This window comes from Ictidomys tridecemlineatus, chromosome 2 (assembly GCF_052094955.1).
Source record: "Ictidomys tridecemlineatus isolate mIctTri1 chromosome 2, mIctTri1.hap1, whole genome shotgun sequence".
NCBI classification, from domain to species: domain Eukaryota; kingdom Metazoa; phylum Chordata; class Mammalia; order Rodentia; family Sciuridae; genus Ictidomys; species Ictidomys tridecemlineatus.
The window spans coordinates 170438499-170462062 of NC_135478.1; the positions used below are offsets into that span (position 1 = coordinate 170438499).

The 23564-nt window shown below is 32.7% G+C and overlaps 1 protein-coding gene across 1 annotated transcript in view; it reads left to right on the forward strand.

Moving 5' to 3' along the window:
* Sema3c (semaphorin 3C) overlaps positions 1-23564 on the forward strand; it is a 159499-nt gene that overhangs the window by 75421 nt on the left and 60514 nt on the right. Inside the window, exons 3-6 of the mRNA XM_005340671.5 lie at positions 5852-6012; positions 7089-7151; positions 16656-16775; positions 22805-22895. Coding sequence (XP_005340728.1) covers positions 5852-6012; positions 7089-7151; positions 16656-16775; positions 22805-22895 — 435 coding nt within the window. The remainder of the gene's footprint in view (positions 1-5851; positions 6013-7088; positions 7152-16655; positions 16776-22804; positions 22896-23564) is intronic.

The window sequence follows — 23564 nt, forward strand, 5'->3', positions numbered from 1 at the left end:
TATGAGATATGAAAAGAAGGGCAAGAATACAAAGAAAATACGCCAGCAGTGATGATTGACATTTCTAGTGAGGTCATCTTAAACCAGATCAGGCCAGGTCTTGAAGGATGTGTTAAAAGTTTAGATTTGATCCTAAAAGTAATAGAAAGTCATTCAAGACAGTTAAGAAGAGGCGACTTAAGAGTACAGTGACCATATAACTTACCATCCAAACCATGAATCTTTTGAGAATGAAAAAGGGCACTACTGATTATTATGCCAGGAAAACAAGCATGAACTGGGGCTGTCTGGGGCAAACCAGAGCAAGACTTTGTCTTTATAAAGGCTCCTGTATGTTGGCTAATCTTCCCTCTGATGCAATGCCTGGGAAATACACCCCGGGTTTGCCATGGCCTTTCTCTGGCCAGGCTCCCTGAATTGTGTCTCTCATTCCTTCTTTCATGCGTCTGGCATTTTGCTTCCACTCAGCTAATCATGCCCATCTCTCAAGAAATATAGAAAAGCGGAACCTTTTATCTTCTGTGTGAACTAAGCCTGACCAGTTTCGTGCAGCCTCCTGGGCATCCTGGGATGGTGTGGTGAGCACAGTAGAGTGGAGCCCTGCTCAGCAAACCATCCTAGGATTTGATGATTCTCAAGTTGTTTGCAGTGTGGTTTCCATCTCTCCCCAATGGGCAGTCTAGATTAGAGAGGCTGAGGAATTTCTTGGACTTTATTGGATATTGGACAAACTCATGTTGAGGGCAAGAACACAATAGAAACTCTACAAATAAGGAATGAAGTTGTCCATCTGATTAAAAAAGCAAGAATGTATCTGATGGAGTTCAGAGATTAAGAACTGACATTGCTTTGAATGGTGGATCTTACTGTGTGACCTTGTTAGGTTGCTTAAATACACTGAATTTTTGTTTCTTTGTATGTGGAACTAGAAAAATATTAGGACTTAATGCAGATGCTTTGAATGACAATTAAAAGAAATAAGTATATAAAGCACCCAAGACAGTAACTGCTACTGGTGAGCTGATGGATATTGTTACTTGGGTTTATTAATTTTGAGCAAATGTGGTTTAACAACATGCCTTCTGATCTCTGTTTACTTTAGAAATTAGGAGCTGTAGTTTCAGTCAGGTAAAGTTTCACTGCTCTTGTCTTTATCAGGAATTTTCCTAGAGGGACAGGTGAAGTTCAGTTTCTAACCCAGTTGCAAAACCTTAAGCCTCAGGGAGAGGATGGTCATTTGAGCCCACTCTACTTAACATTCTTCTGAGATAAGACTTTCAGGAGAGGAAATTATCCTGTCAGTAGCACTATCTCTTAAGTAAAAGGTATCCCAAGGATTTACTTTGAAATCTGTAGTGTGCATTCTGCCTGAAGCAGAGTTAAGTTTATAATGGGGCGATGCTACAATGGGGTAGCCAAACAAAATAACAGAACATAGGTAGGATTTAAAATTGTCACAAGGTCAAATCTTCATAGCTGTTTCCTCTACTTGAGCAAAATATCCAGCCTTGTGTGATAATAACTCAATAAATATGTGTTGAATAAAAAATCAATAGTGCATTATGAGCTTTAAATATAATTAATAATTCATTATTGCATATGCTTCTAAATGAGAGACTTTTGGGAAGTGGTTTTCAATCAAATGATTTTTTGCCTATTTTAGAATTTTATGAAAGACCAATAATAATGTATTCTGAGTTTATGAGCTCCCTTTCTATGTAGTCTAACAAATGTATATTATTCATAATAAAAGGGAAGACTATAAATATGCCTCAATAAGATTACATTCCAGGGCACATGAATAAGATTCTTAAGCACTTAGTCACCTCAGGAATATTAAAATCTCTGGCTTAACAGAAACCAAAGGTTAGTTCTTTTGTGACTGGAATGAAGTGTTATTGACAGATAAAAAATATTACTATATATTGATTGTTTTGATTTTTAATGGCTATAGCAATACACTGACTATACTTAAGTAGACTCAAAGTTTACAATGCTAGTGTTTATATTTTGGGGAATGCATTGCTCTAGATTGGGTTTAATTCTCAAGTCTCACAGTGGCTTCCATTACAAAACAAAATCTATGTGGACACATGAACTTTAGGTGAGCATATTGTGCTGTAAAATTTCCCTCAGAAAACATTGGCATAGAAGGGATTGCAGTAATTTTCCATCATGGAGCTCTACAATAATGCAGAGTCCAGGACAGAAACATGCTCTATTTTTTTTTTAAATACTATTTCCCAGGAGATTTTCCCAGGAACTTGGAGACCTATGTTGCCCTTTGTGGGGCTGCATTTTCTAATCCGACTTCCTCTCAGCCAAGTCTCTTCTCAATCAGTTGAGCATGTCCTGAGAAACAACACAACCAGCTGTACCTCTGATGCTATAAAAAAGGATGACATCATTAAGATTAAAAGAAATGTAAGACAGCTCCATTCTTGGACTTCTTTAGATGAGGAACTAATAATTGTGATTTCTTTCTCTCCCTGGGACCACACCATTAAATCAGTCATTTAGTACAATGGTGGACAAGTAATTGAAACACTCATTTACAGAAGATGGATCTACATTGAATCAAAATGATAGATTCTTGGGTCATTCTTTTTATAGATAAAACTCTCATTGCTTTGAACTCATCTCTCTATTCTAAAAACAGAACAAAACATAATTCCCTCAAGTCCCAAAATTTAATCATTGCTACTAACAGCAATTTAAATAGCATTTTAACAAAATAGCCTAGGCTTCTATCATGACAAGGGCACTTCTGAAGTAAATCTTCCTTGGTTAACAGCTGTCACACAGTAAATGAGATACAGATAATTAAATCTGAAAATGCTTTATGGCTCAGGAACATGAATTAAAAATCCTTGCACCAGAAATGTCTTCAAGTTGATGTGATTATTGCACCCTCTGGTATTTGAATTAATGCAAAATATCGATTATTTTCTAATGAAACAGGTGAAGAAGAGAACTGCCATTGTTTGTTACTTGCAAACAAAAATCAATTGAGGCTATTTTCCTAGCTAATAACTCATTGTTGGCTCTACTTCAGTATGGATTAGGAAAAGAAAGAGAAAAGAAAACAGAATATTTTGAAAAAAAAATAAATCTAGACTAAATGTTGGGATAAATTGTGCCTTTCTTTTATCTCCCCCCAATCTCGTATAAAATCACTTCATATGCTTGATTCTAAGTGTTTGTTGAAGCAACTCTTCCTTCCTGTTTCTAGTATATCTGGAGTTTATGGGCATCATGTCTTGACAACTAAAACTCTCTTAGTCTTTCAGTTCTCACACTACAAAGTGATTCCGTATACTCAACTTATTTCCCTTAAGAATGTCTTATTTTATTAATGTACTCTCCTCAAGTAATTCAAGTAGATTCTCTCTTTTTCCTCTCTTATGTGAAGACTTGTTCTGACATTGTTGGTTGAGTACGGATGCCTCACCCCAAATCTCAAATAGATAACCTGTGTAACTAACATCACTGTAACTAAGGTTCACTTAATGTGCCCCACCAATTTAAACCTCCCTGTAACCCAGTGAGGCATGTTTATTATTATCCTTACTTTACAGATGTGGATGCTGGGATTCAGAGAGTCATATAAGTACATATCAAAATGAAATGGTAAAGCCAGGATTCAGACCCTTTCCAGTAGTTGGGTCCCAGAGGCAAGAACTCAGTCATTTTATTGCTTTATTCTGTTTATTTCACTGGAGAATTATTTATACAAAAGATACTAATTCGAATCTCTTCTGCTGCCCAACCTATAACCTACCCAAAATGTTTGCACAACTGTGAATTACATTCCTTCAGTGAAAAACAAGCTTGGTAAAACACTGGGAATTTACACAGAATGAAGGCAATCTGGCCTTTGAGGGACACTTGCTTTGATCCCGAGTTCTGTACCATTTACTTGGCTCATGGAAAGTTTTCCTATTAGCCTTAACCTTGGCTCTACCATGGTCCGACCATTTTCCTGCCTGATATCTATCCCCACCCACCACCTTTTTTGCTCTCCTCATAAAGAAACTGTCCCAGTTTCTGGTCCAGTGGCAACACCTGTTAGCTGTGTCACCATTCTGTCCATGATGTCTAAGGGGGCTCAGAAACTGGAAGGTCAGCACACTCTCCTATGCCCAGCAGCCCCAGTCTCATTTGCAAAGATCTATATCAATACCTGACTGTGTTTTGTTCTTGTCTCTCCTTGTAATTGTGCTTTTCAAGAGCCTTCTGAAAAAGTTTTTCTCAGTTATTTTTCCACATTAAAAATCACATCTTTTACTATTATATGAACTGTTTATCTGAGAATTAGGCTTTAATATTTAATATTAATATTTAATATTATGTGTTAATAATTTCATGCATGTGACTTCCTTAAATTAAAAAAAAGCTAAATTGAAAACATGTATTTATTTTATCTAAATATCTTCTTTTTTATATAAATGATGCAAACTTAACATGAATACTAATAACAGTAATATGAATTATAATTTATTGAACACTTTTTCTTACTCATTACAAATATTTACATGTATTATTTCAATTGATTTTCATGGGAATTCTAAGTTCCCAAGACACTGTTATTGTTACTTTTTACAAATAAGAAAATTGGTTACCTAACAGAGAAGTTAGGTAACTTGCTTAATGTCACAAGAAGTTGAACACCACAGCCATTGATATCATTGGCTGAAACTACCTGGAAGAGATTATGGTAGACAGTCTGAACTGGTTTGCCAAGGAAACAGATCAAATTTGTGACTTTTCTATCTTCTCATGTAAGATATATCTCACAGAATGTAGTTCTTGATGTGTGTAAGCATTAGTGTCATTTATTTTCACTTTGGTTTGTCAAACTATAGCCATATCAAAGTTTCTAGAAATCTGATTTGATTCTATACCTAAAAATTTAGAATCCATTCATCATGGGAGCAGTCATCTCAAAAAACAGTCTTGTTCTTAGAATTTCTCATTCTCTTAAGATCATAGTCAAAAGAACAACAACAACAAAAATTCTGAATTGCTTGATAGAAAAGTCTTAAATTGTTCAAAGGAACATTTTGCCTGCAGACAAAATTGGGTCTGCTACAGTGGTTATTGACTGCTTTTATTGTCATAATTCCTTCATTGTTCTTAAAGAACAGCTACTCAGGCACATATTTAATGTAAAAGACATTACAAGAACATGAGTCACAGATCACTGAGATGCTTAAAATATAAAGATTCAGATATTTGAAAAATGCATATTTTCCCTTGATACATTCATAGGCATTCTATCATTTAAAAATCATTGCCTCTTCCATAGATATAATGAAAAAATAGATATATTTTCAAATTATTTATAGAAAAATATACTACTGACTAAAATTATGTTGAGGAAGTAAGCAAATTATTTATAGTAGGACATGATTCTAAAATGGTGAATGTATTACATATTAGAATAAAACATTTATAGAAAATAAGACATTCTCACTGCTCCTGGTTTTGTTTTCTGTTCTACTACTATACATTTTTCTGATTCATCTATTTTAACTATGTGGGAAGTTTTGAACAGTGACATCCACTCATAAAACAAACTTGAGATTATTGCAAACATGCATAATTTGAATCACATAGTATCACCGTAAACTTTAACACTGAATTGTTGATTTCTTTGTTTTTACGTCGGCATAAAGGTCATAATTTAAAATGTCCACTAACATATCTCCACTTTAAAATAAGGGTTACTGTAGGAGGAAAAACATATCTTTGACATTTTTGGTAAATATTCTTGTAAGACTTTTCATTGAAATAGTAGAATTATAGAGCCAAGATATTCTAGTTTTACATGAGCTTTTTACTATTGCAGAACTCCGGGACACCAAGACTTCTGAGTACTTCAGCCTTTCCCACCACCCTTTAGACTACAGGATACTTCTAATGGATGAAGATCAGGACCGGATCTATGTGGGCAGCAAAGACCACATTCTCTCCTTGAATATTAACAATATAAGTCAAGAACCCTTGAGTGTAAGTTTGTCATTTTCATGAGGGCCATTTTGACCTTCTGGGTACCTTTTTTTTTTCTTTAAGAATTTCAAATATAATGAAAAATTATATGTATTTCTTTAGAATAATAGAAAATACTGGACACATGTCATATATATATAAGCAGTTTTTAAATCATGCTCTGAAAATGTATGAGTTCTGTTCTCTCTGTCTAGATTCATAGATTTTATTAAACAAAACCCTGGAGCTACATGAGAAAAATGCTCCCTATGTTCACATAAGTACAAAGAGAAAAAGAGCCACGTGGGCATAGCATGAAAGAAATGGTCATTTTCAAGGAAGACCCACCTCATCTGATATATGTCATCCACACAGGATTTGAAAGGAACAACAGTATCTGGTATATAGTTATTTGAACAAGTGTGGCCTTTAGTCTCACAACAAAATAACTGAACTTCATTGGAGTAAAGAAATAAGGAAGATTAATTAAAGGAAAGAAAATTTTGCATTTATCATGTTAAATGAGCAACAAGCTAACAAATGAAAAAAAAAATGCAGTCATTACTGTTAGTCTTGACCCCAGACAAGACAATAGTATCTTAGAACACTAGTGCAGCATTTCAGAGACTCTCCTGGATTTTACCTGACCTCTTTTAGCTGTTAAAGGAGGAAGGGACCCTTTTAAGCAAATCTACTAGTTAGCTCTGTGGCTTACTAAAAATAATACTAAACTTAAGATAGCATATTGTGAATGCACAGTGATATAAGTAGTTGGAAAAGTATGCTATGAATGAAAATGAGCAAAATGTGTGTTGATTGTGTACCTCTATGTTAATAATGGCCTAATTTTAATATACAGTTAGTAAATGTGTATCATTATTAGGTGGCTTTTGTTAAAGATAAAAATTGATGAAAGAAACAGAAAGAGAGTTGGTAATAATAACATAATAATGAGCTCATAGGATGGAAGACAAAGGAATCTTAAAGCAAAAATATGAAAATACCTTAAGGAAATCAGTTAGCAAAAAGTCAATGAACTGCATTGAGCTGTCATATATCCAAGTGAGATTATGCAACCTATTTTCCTTTCTGAGCAGGTTTTCTGGCCAGCATCTGCAATCAAAGTTGAAGAGTGCAAAATGGCTGGCAAAGATCCTACAGTGAGTATTTTTTTAAAAAGCAGCACATTACCTTAAATATTTGGTCTTGAGGTCCATGCACTTTGAGAGCAGACAAAAATGAGACAAAGGGTGTTGGAGTTTTAAATCCTTGGCTAGACACATGTTGAAAATGTAGATGTAAAGAGATTTGAATTCTTACACCATATGTAGTTTTGGAATTCCTGACTGGGTAAAAATCTCCTGCCTTGCTTTTATTATTTCATGTAGACACTTTTCATGATGGATTTCTATAATAACCCCTGTTCCAAGTGGATCCAGACTACAGAATTCTCAGCAGGCTGCTGAAGTAATGATAATGCAAGTATCTGGAGTTGCTCCCAGATACCATGTGCACTTTTCCAAAGATTCTTGGTGATAAACCAGTGGTGAGCTAGCACATTCCAGAGATGTAAATCACCATCGATGAATGATACCTTTGTTGATTCAAAATAACTAGAAAAATCATCTAGATAGTAGTATTGAACAAATATTCATCATGTTTCTTGTGCAAATTGTATTTCTTTAAGTGCTGTTCAGTGTAGAGTCAAGTAAGACATCTGTGTTGATTTCTACCAATGACTATTATTAACACATTAAGTTATTCTTGAAAATTATAAAGAATTACATGAAGCCAAACTTTAATGTACAGAAGCCATGTAATGTTTATCAAGCGCATATGCCATTTTGTATTTGGGTCTCAAACATGAAAAATAACATGAGAGAACAAAGTATCCAAATTGCCCACTCTTGCAAATAATTTGGTGAAGAGATTCCTTCCTTCCTTTCTTCAATTATTTATTGAATAAATGCTGATTGAGCACCTGTTTTGTGTCTGGCATAGTGCCAGTTGGTGGAGACATAATTTGTGCAAAACCAAACACAATTCTGGCTTTAATTAGCTTTATTATCTTGTTGCAGAAGTCAACCTTAATCAAATGAGCATGAAAATACATGAGAAGTAAGGAATGAAATGGAAATATGGTGATTGGGTAAAACTAGACACACATCCTGGTCTGAGGTCATATCAAATTATAGCCCACGTTAGTATCAAAAAGTCTTGAATAAGCACTTATTTTGCAGTTCAGGGAAGACATACTGGTAGGAGTGACATCCATGCTCTGAGGTGAAGGAAGAAGTGTTCTGGAGCTTTGTCAGGCTTGGCCAAATAATAGAAGTTGAGAAAATAGTTAGAAAATAATAGAAGTTGAGAAAAGCCACTCAACTTCTATTAACTCTTTAGACAGTCACAGGTATAAAGATCCAAAAATGTCTGGTTCAATGAGGAGTCGTGGAAGACTCTGGAATGAAATCACCAAGTACACAAGGAATTTTATCAAGAGAGATTTACCAGGATTGAGTCAATTATGGGTCTAAATTTTTCAATTCTATAATTCATCCAATGAGAAGAATTTAAAAGAGGACAGAAGATATTTGCTGGGAAACATTTTCTATCCAAGGAATCTCCTGAACCATAAACTAGAGGAAAAAATGAAAAGATGTTTCCCATGCATGTATATCTGATCATGTCTTGCCTTTTACCAAAGTATTATCCTGGACAGTATAGCTGAATTTTATTGTCCTTTCTGCAAGACAATTTACATTTTCCATTGATAAAAACTGCCAAAGGCAAAATATGTAGACTATAGATATGTGGTATGTTCTGTTTCCCAAAATTGCTGTTGACCTTCCAAAGAATCTTAGCCAAATCATTTGATTTCTTACTTCCTTTGTCAGAACAGATACCCTCTATTGTTTGCCTTAGTATAATTAAAAGTTATCAGGTATAATTTTCAATACATATTTGCATTCTTCCATAGGTTTTTTTTTTGCTATAGTATCATTAAAGGATATCTTTAAATTCTTTCATATCACTAGTTACCATACTAGTAGAGAGCACTTTTTAAAGTCTCAGGTGGAAAGTATTGTTACATTGTTGAAGTATTATAAAATATAGTTAAACAAATTCATTAAAATACATGTTCTGTGTAAAAGAGGAAGTCTAACAAATCCATCTCCTTTCATATGTGAAAGACCTACAAAGTCGCCTTTAAATGAGCCACCAAAATAAAAAATAAAAAAAGTAGTGGTAGAAAAATAATGAAAAATCAATCTTTGAACATTGTATAGAACAATCTATTTTTAGTACACTTTTCCATGAAGCCAAATATTTAAGGATAACATCACTAATGGAATACGTATCATTTAATAACCTAGTATTTCATTTTTTTTAAACACAGGAATTGAATATTTTAATTTGCACACATCAGTTATTATGAAGAAACTAGAGGTGAATAAGGTGCCCCGCCCCAAAGAAAGGGGTAAATGATAAGGTTACTCACACATGACAAAGAAAAATACAGTGCAGCATGGTTATTTTGGAAAGCTTCGATAGATTTGAGGGCAATCATGTTAGATCTTTGTAAACTTTTCCCCACCTTTGGTTACATGCATGCATGAATCACCTGTCCTTCAAGTTTCTTCCTATCTTTTCAGCCTGGTACATATCTACTCATCCTTTCAAAACATAGTGTGCATGTCTCTTCTCTGGAGAACCTTCTCTTACCACCAGAACTGGGCAAGAGGCCCAGCCCATGTGCCCACGGAACTCTCTAGAACTAATTCTACTACATTTTTAATTTTAAGTCTCCCCTCAACGATCGGAAATACGGTAGGGCCAATGTCATCATTCCTGGTGCTCAGATCTGTATGTAAGCACTTCTCCAAAGTTAAACAAGCTCCGAATAAATGGAGATGAAGCAGTTAAGCCTGGGAATCTCTTCCAAGTGATTTTCAGGGAGTAGGGATAAGACATACTGGATAATGAGTTAATGAATGCTTTTAAATTAATAAAATTTGTACCAGGGGCTGGGGTTGTGGCTCAGTGGTAGAGTGCTTGCCTTGCACGCATGAGGCACTGGGTCCAATCCTCAGCAACACAAAATTAAATAAATAAAATAAAGACATCGTGTCCATCTACAACTAAAAATTTTATTAAAAAATAAATAATGTTTGTACCAAATTCATTAAGCACATATTTTAGGACTAAGTTTTTTTATAAAGTAATTTTTCTGCTTTTAGATATATTAATTATCTACTAAGTAAGCAAAACTTTTAGAAATATTAGTCTTCCACTAAGTGACAAATAAAAGCCATATTATTGTAACAATTTAAAGAAAAAATAAAACAGAATCAAGCATCCCTTAATCCTTCAGACTTTTTAGATTGTATCCAATTTTAATTTATGAAATTAAAATTTTTTTTCATAATTTAAGTTATGAAAAAAATAATACTTTATTGTCAGAAGAAAATATAATTAATTTGAAATCAGGTAATAAATATTATAATTCTATACTAACTAAAGTTTAAAAAGAAGACTAATTATCACAGTGGAAATATAGCAAATTTTTGCCTCAGCTAAAAATAGTATAAACTACTTTCCATGTATTTCTCTTCACATGTATATTAGTCAGCTTTTCATCACTATAATTAAATACCTGACAGACGTTAACTTTATGAGGGAGAGATTTATTTAGCTTGTAGTTTTTGAGGCTTAAGGGCACAATGCTAGACTTGTCTTAGTTCTGATGATGGCCTTCTTGGTGGCAGAATTTGGAAGTGGCATGCAGCAGTACATGGCAAGAAACAAGGAGCACACAGATGTAGTATGCATGTGTGGTCTCTGTCCCACAGACATAAAAACCTTATAAAGCTACCAGGTTTTAATCATGTGGTCTCCAGCCTAATGACCTTCTCTGAACTGTATCACTTTGCAAAAACCCCACTATAGTCAGATTAAGTTTTCATCTCTTGATACCATTAACATCTGACTTTGAGCGTTAAAAATATAAATTTGGGGGAGGGTGCTGGGAACAAACTATATTCATCCCATAGCCTCCAAAGGAGTCACATTCTTCCATACTCCATTTATTTCTAAATGTTAACATTTTACTCATACTTTAAAGAACTTGACCTTAAACAATAGCACATCTGTCAAACATATTCACTGTCCTAGGGTTTAATGAACGAACTAAGTAAATACTGTAGGAGATCACTGAAAAATTAAGCAGAATTATATTCATTTATGTATATATACATTATGTGCATACAGTGTCAAACTTGATTTATTAATTGTATGATACTATTTTCTTATGCCTATGAGCAGACAATACTAAATTGCTGGGAAGCACATTTTCTTTGGGAATAACATTGTCAAAATTCATTGATTTATTCCCCAGACCAAAAAGGTGTAAACTCAGAAGAAAAATATATAAGGTCTTTTTTTTTAATTGCATAGTATGGACCATGAAGAATCAATATTTTGCTTTTTAAAACATGTATTTTTTATATTAGTAAGCTAATATGTGTTCAATATAGAAATCTTTGAAAGCCTAGAACAACACTTAAAAAGTAACATAAAATAGACCATCTCTTGTTTATTTTTTAACCTTGCAGAATTAACTTCTCTGTGTCTTGGTTTCCTTATCTGTAAAATGTGCTAACTTCATAGTGACTATCTTATTTGGTTAGGATGATTAATGAGCTAATATTTATATGGAGCTTAGAATAGAACGTAGCACACAGAAATACTATATCACTGTGAAGGTAAATTACACTAATGAAACATAGTTATTCCTGACAATATAGGGAATATTCACCCAGAATTTTCTTATATCCATGTATATAAGAAAATATATATGTGTATATAAAATAAAGTTGGCCTGATATTTTTATAATGTTAGCTGCCTTACTTTTCATTAGCTTTCCACCAAGAAAGATAATAAACAATGAAAAGAAAGCAGTATTTATGGTCTTTATTTCCATTTTTTTGTTTGTTTGTCTGTTTCTGAGGTGCTTGAAATTAAATCCAAGGCCTTGAGTATGCTAGGCAAGTGCTTACATTTTCAGGCTTCTGCTAAACTCTCTAAGGCTTTATTCATTTCCCAAATCTGTCACACATTTCCACTATGGCCTGAACCTGTATTAGCTCTGTGCAGGACAAATGTCTCATCCACTTCCTGTAGTTTATATAGACAAGTAAAAAAAATGCAAATGAAACAAACCAATACTTGACAATTATGTATAATTATATGCCAGACATTAGTTCAACTGCTTTGTTAATACATTGCTCACAGGAAAAGATTAAGCTTGCCACTTTTATTAGCCTTCAGAAAGGCTAATCAACTGCTTTAAGTTCTACAAGCAAGTAAAAGATGAAGCCAGGATTTGATCCCAGGTCAGATGGTTCTGAGAACCACATACTTAAATTGACTCTTTCTTCTTAGCCCTTCTAGGTAAATCCAACATTTCATGCTTTTTTTTTTTTTCTGTTCATGCTCTGTTTTCTGTTATAATATCCTTTTTTCCCATCAAAATCTCTAGCTTATTCTGCCCAAATGACATCTGTACTCAAAACTTTATACCCAGTTCAGCAAAACCTATTTGTTTCTTCTGAAGTTTGTTTTAAAAATTGTAGCCCTATTATAGCATCTATAACAGCCTGATGTATTATGGCTTGCTTTCTTTGAAAGCGGGAAGTGGGTCTTTCATTCCACTGTTGCTAGCCCCATATTCAGTGTCTTGCATAGAATGAATTGAGTAAATATTTGCTGTATGGAATTGATACAGTGTTCTAGGTCAGAAATAATGTAGACAGAAGCTAAGGCAGCACTGTGGAAATGCACAGCACCTAGATAATGATTTCCAATCATTAACTCAACCAATTTGTTTTTCATTTTTTGTTCTTATGTGGGAAGGGTTGGGAGGCATAGTGAGTATCAGTGTAGGATTCTGTTCCATGGGTAGAGTAAAACTGGATGGTTAAGAGTGGCCTTGGTTCAAGTCCCAGTTCAGTTACTTATTAAGCCAGAACACTTCATCTGTCTATGACTTAATTTCATAGTTGCTAAAATGGGGTACTAAGATTCAGATCATATTTGTGAGAGTTAAAGTAGCCCACATCTAAGGATTAAATCTTGTGTAAATATAAATAGCACTTATAAAAGCCATAAAAATTCATATAAATACTAATAACTATTATAATAGCAGTTATGTATTCTCACCCAAATACAAATTATAAATTGGCTAAGAATATAGGTTTCAATATTCGATATAAATGTGTTTGAAGATCAATTTTATAGTTTCTACTTGTATGATCTCAGGCCAAATTAATTAAAAATCATTGGGGCTGGGATGTATATAGCTCAGTGGCAGAGCACTTGCCTAGCACGTGTGAGGCACTGGGTTCAATCCTTAGCAGCATGTAAAAATAAAAAAGTAAAGGCATTCTGTCCATCTACAATCACAAAAAAAATTGAAATTAAAATAAAATTTTAATTTAAAAAAGTCTTCCAAGTTTTATTATCCTAAAAGGGACTAAATTAGTATAAAACATTGAATGGATTCCTGTAAAATGACTACATAACATTTAGTAAGTGTCCAATAAATATCAGTCATAAAGATCAAACCTCCTGGGACATAAAAATGATAACATATATAAGATGATTATTTCTATGTCTATCACATAGTAAACTTTCAAAAATATTAGTTTTATTAAGTAGATGAAAAAATAGTCATAAAACGAGTATATTCTTTCATTTGAAATATACAAAGGCATTACTATTTCTTTTTTATAATACCAATGATTCATGAAAATAGATTATATAAAACCCAAGATGAGACAGATATACTTTGTTTTTAATAGGATTGAACTGAATTCATGTCTTATGAGAAAGTATTATTTACAGAATCCCAAAGTGACTAAATTTGACTTGAATATTAGACATACATATGTTTGAAAATCGCATTAGAAGCACAAGACTCATTTTTCACAGATTTCCTTAATATAGACATATTATATACATTCCATACTTCATCTATACTTCATTCTCCAGGGAAACTTGCTGTCATCTGTACTTATGTAATCAATTCCTAGGTACCTCTATAAACAGGTGTCAAGATACAGTAACACTTTATAGTTAACAAAAATTCTTAATGTCTTAACCTAAAAATTAATGTATGGTCTGATCTGTAAGGATTTATTTTCTTTGATGGTAGAGTTAATGGTTGATTATTTAATATTAAAAATTTATAATAGAAACATCTGTATAAAATTACTACATATGAAAGACATATATATTTGCTGACAAGTAATAATGAATATAGGAGAAAAATGATGAAAAAGTATGAAATAATATCGACTTTAAATTCAACTTCTATCATAGTAAAATTTTGTTTTTTCTTTTAGATATAAATAATAGGTTTGTGTTGTAAAAAATCAGGACCATGCTTAAAAGAGAAAAACAGAGCAACTTTTGTTGTCTGACTACCCAGGGAAAACTACTGTTAACTTTTTTTGTATTTATTTATAAGTCTTTTATTTAAAAAATCTGTCTATAATGATAAAATTATTTTCAATAATCTTTTTGAGAGTAAAATGACTTTGTAAAGGGAACAGCATTCAGTCCCAGGCTTTATTCATTTGTAATCAGCAAAGGATAGTGAGTCTAGAAAGTGTGGAATATGCAAAGTTTCATTTGGCCACAGAGATTCTATGGACTTCTGCAAAGTCACTGTCAATTTAAAATTAAAATAATCATGTTATATTTCATTGAATGAATAAATGAAAGCCTTGCATTAGTTGAACTGGAAGCAAGTGAGAAAGGACTTTTTGGGGAGCAGAATGGGATATTTTAGGGGACCAAGGGTAGAGAGAATGATTATATCATTATTCATAGAAAGCAAAATGATTCCACCTTCTTACATGTTAGCATAATCTGCCAATTGCAAAGGACAATAGTGTTTGTCATTTTGTTCTCACAATAATATGAAGCCTGAATAAGAACAATTTCAATCAAAATGAGTTTGCATAGTGAGTGTTTAATGTTTTAAGGGAAAAAAAACTTTGCACATCCCTATTTCTTAACTTTCTCAGGTAAAAAGTAAGTTTATAATGTTTGAAACATGAAAATATATAGTAAATCAGTATCAGAGGTAAAGTAGCACTTTCATGAGATAAATCAACAGACTAAACCTTGTTTTTTTTATTATTTCCTCGAACACTTCCTGACAGTAACAACAAAAAAAAGTTTAAAAAGGTATACCAAAGTTTGTCTAAATTATATTTACTTTGCTCTGACATTTACAGATTTGACAGCATTTTATATAAATTGCTAAAATTAGTAGAGATTTAAATAAAAATAGCAAAAACAGGTCATGTACGGCAACTTTGTTCATTCCCGTTCTACAAGTGTAGCAATCTTTGCCTGTGTTGTTCACTGAAAATGCCCCAAATTTTAGACTATAACTTGGCTCACAATTGGTACTCAGAAAATATTAGGCAAGGTATTATTTGTGTAATATTTCTGTGACAGAAATACTAACAAGACTAGTATATTAGTAATATACTAATACTATTTTACTAAAATAATTGAATGATGATTTCTTCATTGTTAATTTACTAACCAGAAAGTTACACTATAACTTGATTTACTGTTGTTACTCAGTCAATATTAGTTGAGGTCCCATTTCTGTAACATTTCTGTCCCTATTCCTGAGTCACTGCTTAATTTTTTTTCAGGCACCAAATCTCAATATTTAATTTTGGATTTACACAATTTAAATGAGTATTTTTAAATTACCTTTATGTGTACACATAGTTTCTCAAAGATAAGGAACAATATATTGAAATTTAATATCACCTTGTTACCTATCTTACTCCAGTCCGAATGGCAGGTATTAAGAATACAAAAAAACATTAAGTGTTGTTGAAGATCTGGGGATGGGGAGGTGATGGGTAACTGCAAAATGGTGCAGCCAATACAGAAAGCAGTATAGAGATTCCTTGGAAAACTGGGAATGGAACCACTTTTTGAACCAGCTATCTCACTCCTTGGTCTATATCGAAAGGACTTAAAAACAGCGTACTACAGGGACACAGCCACATCAATATTTATAACAGCACAATTCACAGTAACTAAACTGTGGAACCAACCTAGATGCCCTTCAGTAGATGAACTGATCAAGAAAATGTGGTGTATATACACAGTGGAATATTACTCAGCAATAAAAGAGAATAAAATCATGGCATTTGCAGGTGAATGAATAGAGTTAGAGAATATAATGCTAAGTGAAGTTAGCCAATCCCAAAAAACCAAATGCCAAATGTTTTCTCTGATACAAGGAGCCTGATTCATAGTCGGGTAGGGAGGCGGAACATGAGAGGATTAGATGAAATTTAGATAGGGCAAGGGGTGGGGAGGGAAAGGGAGGGGACATGGTGGTAGAAAAGACGGTGGAATGAGATGGACATGATTACCTAAGTACATGCATGAATACACTTTGTATACAACCAGAGATACGAAAAATTGTGCTCTGTATATGTTATATGAATTCTAATGCATTCTGCTGTCCTATATAGCAAGTTTGAAAAGAAAAAGAAAGTGAATGCAGCTGGTAGATTTAACAGAAGTCACTGATTGCTAAGTACATGTTTACCACTTCTTCTAGCATGGCTGTGGGAACTTTGTCCGTGTAATTCAGACGTTCAACCGCACTCATCTGTATGTCTGTGGCAGTGGCGCTTTCAGCCCAGTTTGCACTTACCTGAACAGAGGGAGGAGGTCAGAGGTAAGCTAACATTAATGACGTTAATGTGGCCCTCACAATATTCTTCGTTTTGATGCTATTGTCAAAGATGTTTTTAAAGTGGTATTTTAGAGTAAAAGTTCAGAAATATTAATGTCCTTAAAGTAGTTTTATGCTTTTTAAAAACACAAAGTATATTAAATTTTGTTTTTGTCTGCCAAGTTAGTTTAGGTATATAGTCTTTGGGCTACAACTTCAAAAAAAGAAAAATATATATGTATGTATATACATATTTATATTTATTTCTGAATGTGAAAGCTATAGAAGACAAAAGGAAAAGGCAAAATTTCATAATTTCTTAAATGTAAAGTACTGAAAATACTTGCTCCAAGTTATAGAACATTATATTATAATTATAAACTTACTTTCTTAAGTATGTTTTAAATAATTTCTATTTATCATTCAAGTTCAGTAAATATTTATGTGATGCATATCTGTAAGATATGTATAAAGCAAGACGCCAAATGTTTTTGAAGAAAAGAACTTATACATTAATAAATCATCCTGTAATTTAAGGCTAAAATCGCTTTACACTAGACTGTGCTTACCCTGTTCTTTCATTAGTTAAAATGACATGGGGCATTATGATATGGTGTTTGCTATACACTAGTCAAATATATTCCCACCATATAGTCAAATATCAAGCTGGTTGAACTTCAACAGTGATATTTAAGACTATGTTTATTATCTTAGTCAACAACTGTTGACTAAGGAGGCTATGCATTACACCAAAAGAATTTTTCTTTATTCTTTTACTCAAACACATTGCTTTATTTAATATTATTATTAAAAATGAATTCTTTCAAAGTATCTTTATTTAGTTTAATTAAGGAGCTTAAATTTTTAAAAAATTCAGTTATTAAATAATGACTTAATTCAATTTTAGAGAGTACAATTATGAAAAAATTAAATATTCCTACTCATATGCTTCATAAAGTATATTTTCTTTTAATAAGAATTAATCTACTTTAATACTAATAAAATTGAACAACAATCCTTTAGTATTCCATTATTATTAAATTACCTTTTCAGATATGTGATTCATACATCTTTTTTAAAAAAGTCATTTAAAAACAACTGAATAATTGTAATTTAATCCCCAATAGAGACTTTTCCAAATATCATTCAAGATGCTATGAAATATTAAAATTCTTAAAGCAAAAATAAAGTTATGCATTATTTGAAGAATACAGTTGGCTGCATTGAGCTGGTCATGAGGACTACATGCCTGTGATCAATTGATTAAATAAACTACTGCTCACATGTCTGCAATCTGTCAGACAGGCCTCGAAGTCCATGCAGTCACAAAGTTTGTTGGTACAAACCAACCACCCTGTAACAGTTTCAGAGCACAGATTTCAAATAAAATCATTTTCCCATATACAAATTGTCTACTATAACTTCATGTCTTAATTGGAAAGTCTGTTTAAAAAAATGATCTACTCTGGAAAACCAGCAAGAAATAAATTTTAATCACTTTGCTAAATATGAACTACCTTAGCTTCACTTCAAGACAGGCTTCCATGGGGGAAGCTTTTCCATGAATTAATTCTGTCTCTCAAGTAATATGTGAACACTTTGAGAGACAATTTAAGTATATAAAGAGTTAGGGTTTTTAAGCTTTGTATCTTTACCTTAACAATCACCTTTGCCTTATAATAATAGTCAAAAGGCTTACCATAGCATTGTTGATATATAAGTACAGCATATAAATTAAAATGTGAGTAAAGTACTGCAAAACTTTGTCAAAAATTGGATATATTTTTTTTTCTCTGAGATGAAGGATCTCCTATCATAAAATTATCACATGAAGAACAACATTGTATTTTGAGAAAATTCTCCTTCTCCTTCTTCATAGTTTGTTTTGTATTTTGTAATGACTGGGAGTAGGAACTAGTGCTAACACCCTGTTAATATTAAGATAGCACAATTTTCATGTATTCAGAACCAACTTGAAAAGGTTAGGTCTGCAGTTGTTAATCCTTCAGTTTTGCTTCAGAGCCATCAACCACCTTCCATTTCAGCTGCCTATCTTCACAGAAATTCATTGGTTCTAAGAGCATATTTTATGAGCCTACTTCAGTTTTGGATTCTTCCACAATTTCATTATGACTTCTCACTCTCCTATTATTTTCAGTCTGATTCAGAGCTCTCCTAGAACATTTCAACAGTGTTCATCCAAAGAGCCTAGAATCCTTGCTACATGGAGACCTAGCCATGGTTCTTCTCTTCTATACTTAATCCTATCTTCTGTTCTTGAAAAGAAGATAAAAAAGATAAAGCAGCACAAGTAAACCTTGGTGTCAAACTAATGAGTAAAACATGAAGAAAAAAACAGCTATTCATTAATTTGGCTGAAAATTTTTGAAATATTAACACATTTCATCTCTGGTTGATTTCATCAGATATTTCTATAACATCTCTTTCAATAATTTAATACCACTGAAGCTCATGCAGATACCTTTGACTGATCAACAGTATCACAGGCATCCTATTCCTGTGCTTGTTGAAACAGAACAATCGCCAAACTAGTTCATTCAGGCATCTTTCTATAGCTTTTCTCCTGTTTCAGAAGAAAAGTTGTGCACTTTCTTTATCAATAAAGTTCTTTGATCAGTATTCTTCATTCACTGTTTCATATTTTCATTCCCTTTCCCCTGAATTTACTTTTTTTTGCAGTTTAAATATAGGATTATGTTCCTTTCCTATTTTAAGGAAAATCAATTTTATTCAACACTGCCCTTTTCTTCCTTAACTTCATTACAAAACTTCTCAGACTTCTAGGCTGTATTTCCAGTTTTCATGTTCCTGTTCTCCATATCTTTATTAAATATTTGCTAATATAACTTTCATTTCAAGTACACACATTAACAAAAAGTCTTTGATTAATGACCAAGATTCTTCAGTGGCAATTGACTCTGTCAGTATGCCTTCTCCTAGACTAATCTATAATAAACTCATGGAAAAAAATAAATATATTATTCAACATATTTGTCAGTGTCTATGAGCATGGGATACTTTGTTATGCTTTCTTATTTTTCACTACCTATTTACATTCTGGCCCCATTTCTCTTATTGATTCAAACCACAAATGCTATTTAGTTAAAGAAAATGAATAAAAGTAATGTCAGAATTTATAGGCTAACTTGAAGACATTGATTGGTCTTTCTCTTGTATCAAAGAAGTAACTGGCATGAAATGGCATGAACTGGCAAAAAATAGCAGAAATGGCACAAACAGAATTCTGTTGTCATGTTACAAATTATTTAGGGTGTGAAGGGTGAGGTTGGAAGAAGTCTGGGGAGATTAGTTGATATAGAGAGTTGATGTAGCATGCCAAGAAAGAGATTATTGTATTCAGGTGGTGGCAATGGAGACTAAGAGGCACAAATTACAGAGTAGTATAGGTGATGTTGGTAGAATTTGAATATGGAAAAGAAAATATATGTTGATGGCAACTTTTTTGTTGTTGTTTTCAGAAGCTTTAATTGTTAGTTCCTATGAACTGAGGTGAGAAATAGTTAAGAGACCATGTTGGGGGTAAAGATTATGGTCTGAGTTTGGTCTGTTGAATCTGAGATGCCTCAGAAAGACCCAATTAGAACTATGAAGTATATAGGAGAATATGAGGTTGATATAAAGATGTGTGAAAAAAATGTTTTATAAGAGTAACTAGACCCAATAAAAATGTTAGTTTCATCAAGCAGAGAGGGTGTAGTGTGAGAATGGCTGCATTGGAGACTTGAGGATCTACCAACTTTAATGGCCACATGGAGGAATATGGACTTGAAAACAAAACTTCAAAGAAGATGACAGAGAAGAAGGGGAAGAAACAAGAATGTGTTGGTATTAGGAAGAAAAAATAAGTTATTTTAAAAAGATAGAAATGATCACCAATTTTGAAAACTACTGAGAACCCAAGCCAGGTGAAGTTTGAAAAGTGTTGTTCCTTTATCCAAGTAGTTGGGAGGTGGGAGATCACTGAGCCCTCCAGAATAGTTCAGACAGTTGTATACTGTGATTGTCATTGAAGATCTCATCAAAAAGTTTTCCATAGAACAACTGAGGTTGGAAGATAACTTAAGCAAATTGAGAGGAAAGTGAAAAATCAGAAAATGTTGATGAGTATGTATGTAATAATCTTTGAAAAATAGGGTTCACATTTGTGATCCAGAGGAACCCAAGGGTAGTTCAGATAATAATATAAAGGATTCAGTTAATAAAATAAAAGTATATATTAAAAAAAACAGAAAGAACATAAGAAAAGTACAAGGTGACTTTGAAGATAAGATGAAATTCAAAGCAAGGTTTGGCCTCAAAGTAACACAAATAGTTCTTCTCATGTCTTAGTGGATATATTAATATAAATGGTACCTGAAAAATCTAATCAATTCCTGCAGTGCCAACTCTTACTTATTACTGAAACCTGTCTCTGACTTTAAAACAAAAATAGCCTTTCTAAATTTCATTATTTTTCCTCATATTTATAATTTTTCACTTGGAAAGCAGATGTAACTAGGAGACTAAAGTTGAATTCTGCCCCCTCTAACTAATATGGCTGGGAAAGCAATCTTGTCATCATGTCCAGCATGAATCCACTGAAGAGAATCATGTTTTTAAGCTTAGAGTACTATGATTTCTTCTAATCTTTATAATTTCCTGTTGCCTCCCAGATGTCCTACAGTATATCAAACTCACTTTAACAAAAATCAACTAGTTTTATTTTTTTTAAGGAATCAAAACTTCAGGTTGTTTTTTATATTTTTTTAATCTTCTTGAATGATATCCAATTTCTAATTGATTGCCACTCTCTGTTGATTACACAAATTCTTTACATATCTTCTGCTCTTACCATGACCATTGACATGTCAGATTATTGTCTAATTCTCAGACCTTTGCAAACTAAAATATTTTCCTTAATCCATTGTATATTCTATATCCATTCTTCATACTGTTCAAGATACCATCAAACCTTCTTGGATCAGAGTTTTGATTCTTTGCTTTTCATATGCAAAAAGTAATAATAATGGGTCTCTTTTTTCAGAATAATTTTCAAAAACCTTAACTTAATAACTAAGGTCATTCATCATGCAGCCTAAAAAAGTGAACTTTTTAATTCCTTTGAATTCCAGTAGTTGCTTGTGCTAAATTTATATAAAATAAAGGTAAATTTTTGTACCTACCAGATGTCCCTGCTACGCAAGGCTTCGCTGACATCCATATTTTATATTAAACCTATTGTCCCTTATATTATTTCTTGTCTTTCCAACTTCCTTTATCAGTTTAATTTTGTTTTTAGGCACTGGACACCATCTAACATACTCTATATTTTTCTTATATATTTGTTTTCTCTTTAATTTCTCTTTTCCTCATTCAGGATACTCTTGTCAGAATCTTTGTGTATTTTGGTTATTGTATCTCCAGTACAAGCATCTGTCAGAAGGGAAATGCTCAATACATTTTTGTTAAAAAAAAATGAATGACTCCATGACTTATTTTAATTTTGTTATTAGTTAATTTGAATCTTATAAATTGTTCTATAGAACAAAATTAAATGGCAACATAAAATTTTATTTTTTCTAAAAAATGTCTTGATAATTTTAGAAATACTTCAGTCCTTACCTACATTGCTATTCTGTGGATAATTTTCTTCTTCTGGCTATAGTTCAACACATCTAGTCAAATTTATAATGATCCTTGATTTTCAAGTGATTTTTGGTGATGTTGATTTGAGGAGAATTCCTGCTTGGATCAGCTCTATGGGAAATGTAATAGGTTGCGAGCCAGACCTGCTGAGGTTAGCTTGTAATTTACAGATGGATTCTTTTTATAGGACAAGTAGGTCTTACTGTAGTAAATTGGGAAGGCATAAGCAACCGAGTAGAAAGCATATTGTTTTTAATGAGGCTTTGTTTTTCTAAAGAACAACTGTTTTGACTAAATAACTTCTTCTTATTATATCTCATTATATTTATCATGTTATTATCATATTCTGTTTTATCTACAACAAGGACCAAGTTTTTGTGATTGACTCCAAGTGTGAATCTGGAAAAGGACGATGCTCTTTCAACCCCAATGTGAACACTGTATCTGTTATGATCAGTAAGTAAAAAATAAAAGAGGGAAATAAAATAATAAAGAAGGCTAACATAATATTAACATTAATTCAAAATGGTTTTCAATTTTTTCTTTACTTTTTTTTTAGTTTAAGTATATCCTCTTTTTGCATGTATTAGTAGTCCTTTTATAAATAATTAAATATGGTATTTCTTTCAAATTAAAGGAGAACAAAGTACATTTGTTAGCCAAAGACATCTCTGAGAATTGGCTTAAAAATTACTAAAAGGAGTTGGTGGTTCTTTTTCCATTTTCTTACTTTTAAGAAAATGTCAGTTAAGAGCCAATCCAATCACTTGCCAATATATACAATGTCAACAGATTGTTTCTGAACATCCATCATTGGATGGCTTTCCATGACCCACTTAAAAGACATTCTCTTCTGGTTAATTAAAACATTTTTATAATCTAAGATATGACAAATCTTAGATTTCAGTATGTGAATTGTATAGAATATGGCATTTCCTCTTCGATTTCTTTATGTATTATCAGTAGTAAAATTCCATTCTTTGACACTGCAACAGGTGAAAAAATAATTACTATGTTCAGATTTTGCTTGATTCATGTATTTAGGAAGCCCATCTTTCTTTCTGATATCTGGTAACTAAATTAAGACAGGTACACCAAGCACTGAGTTAAATGTAAGCTTGAAAG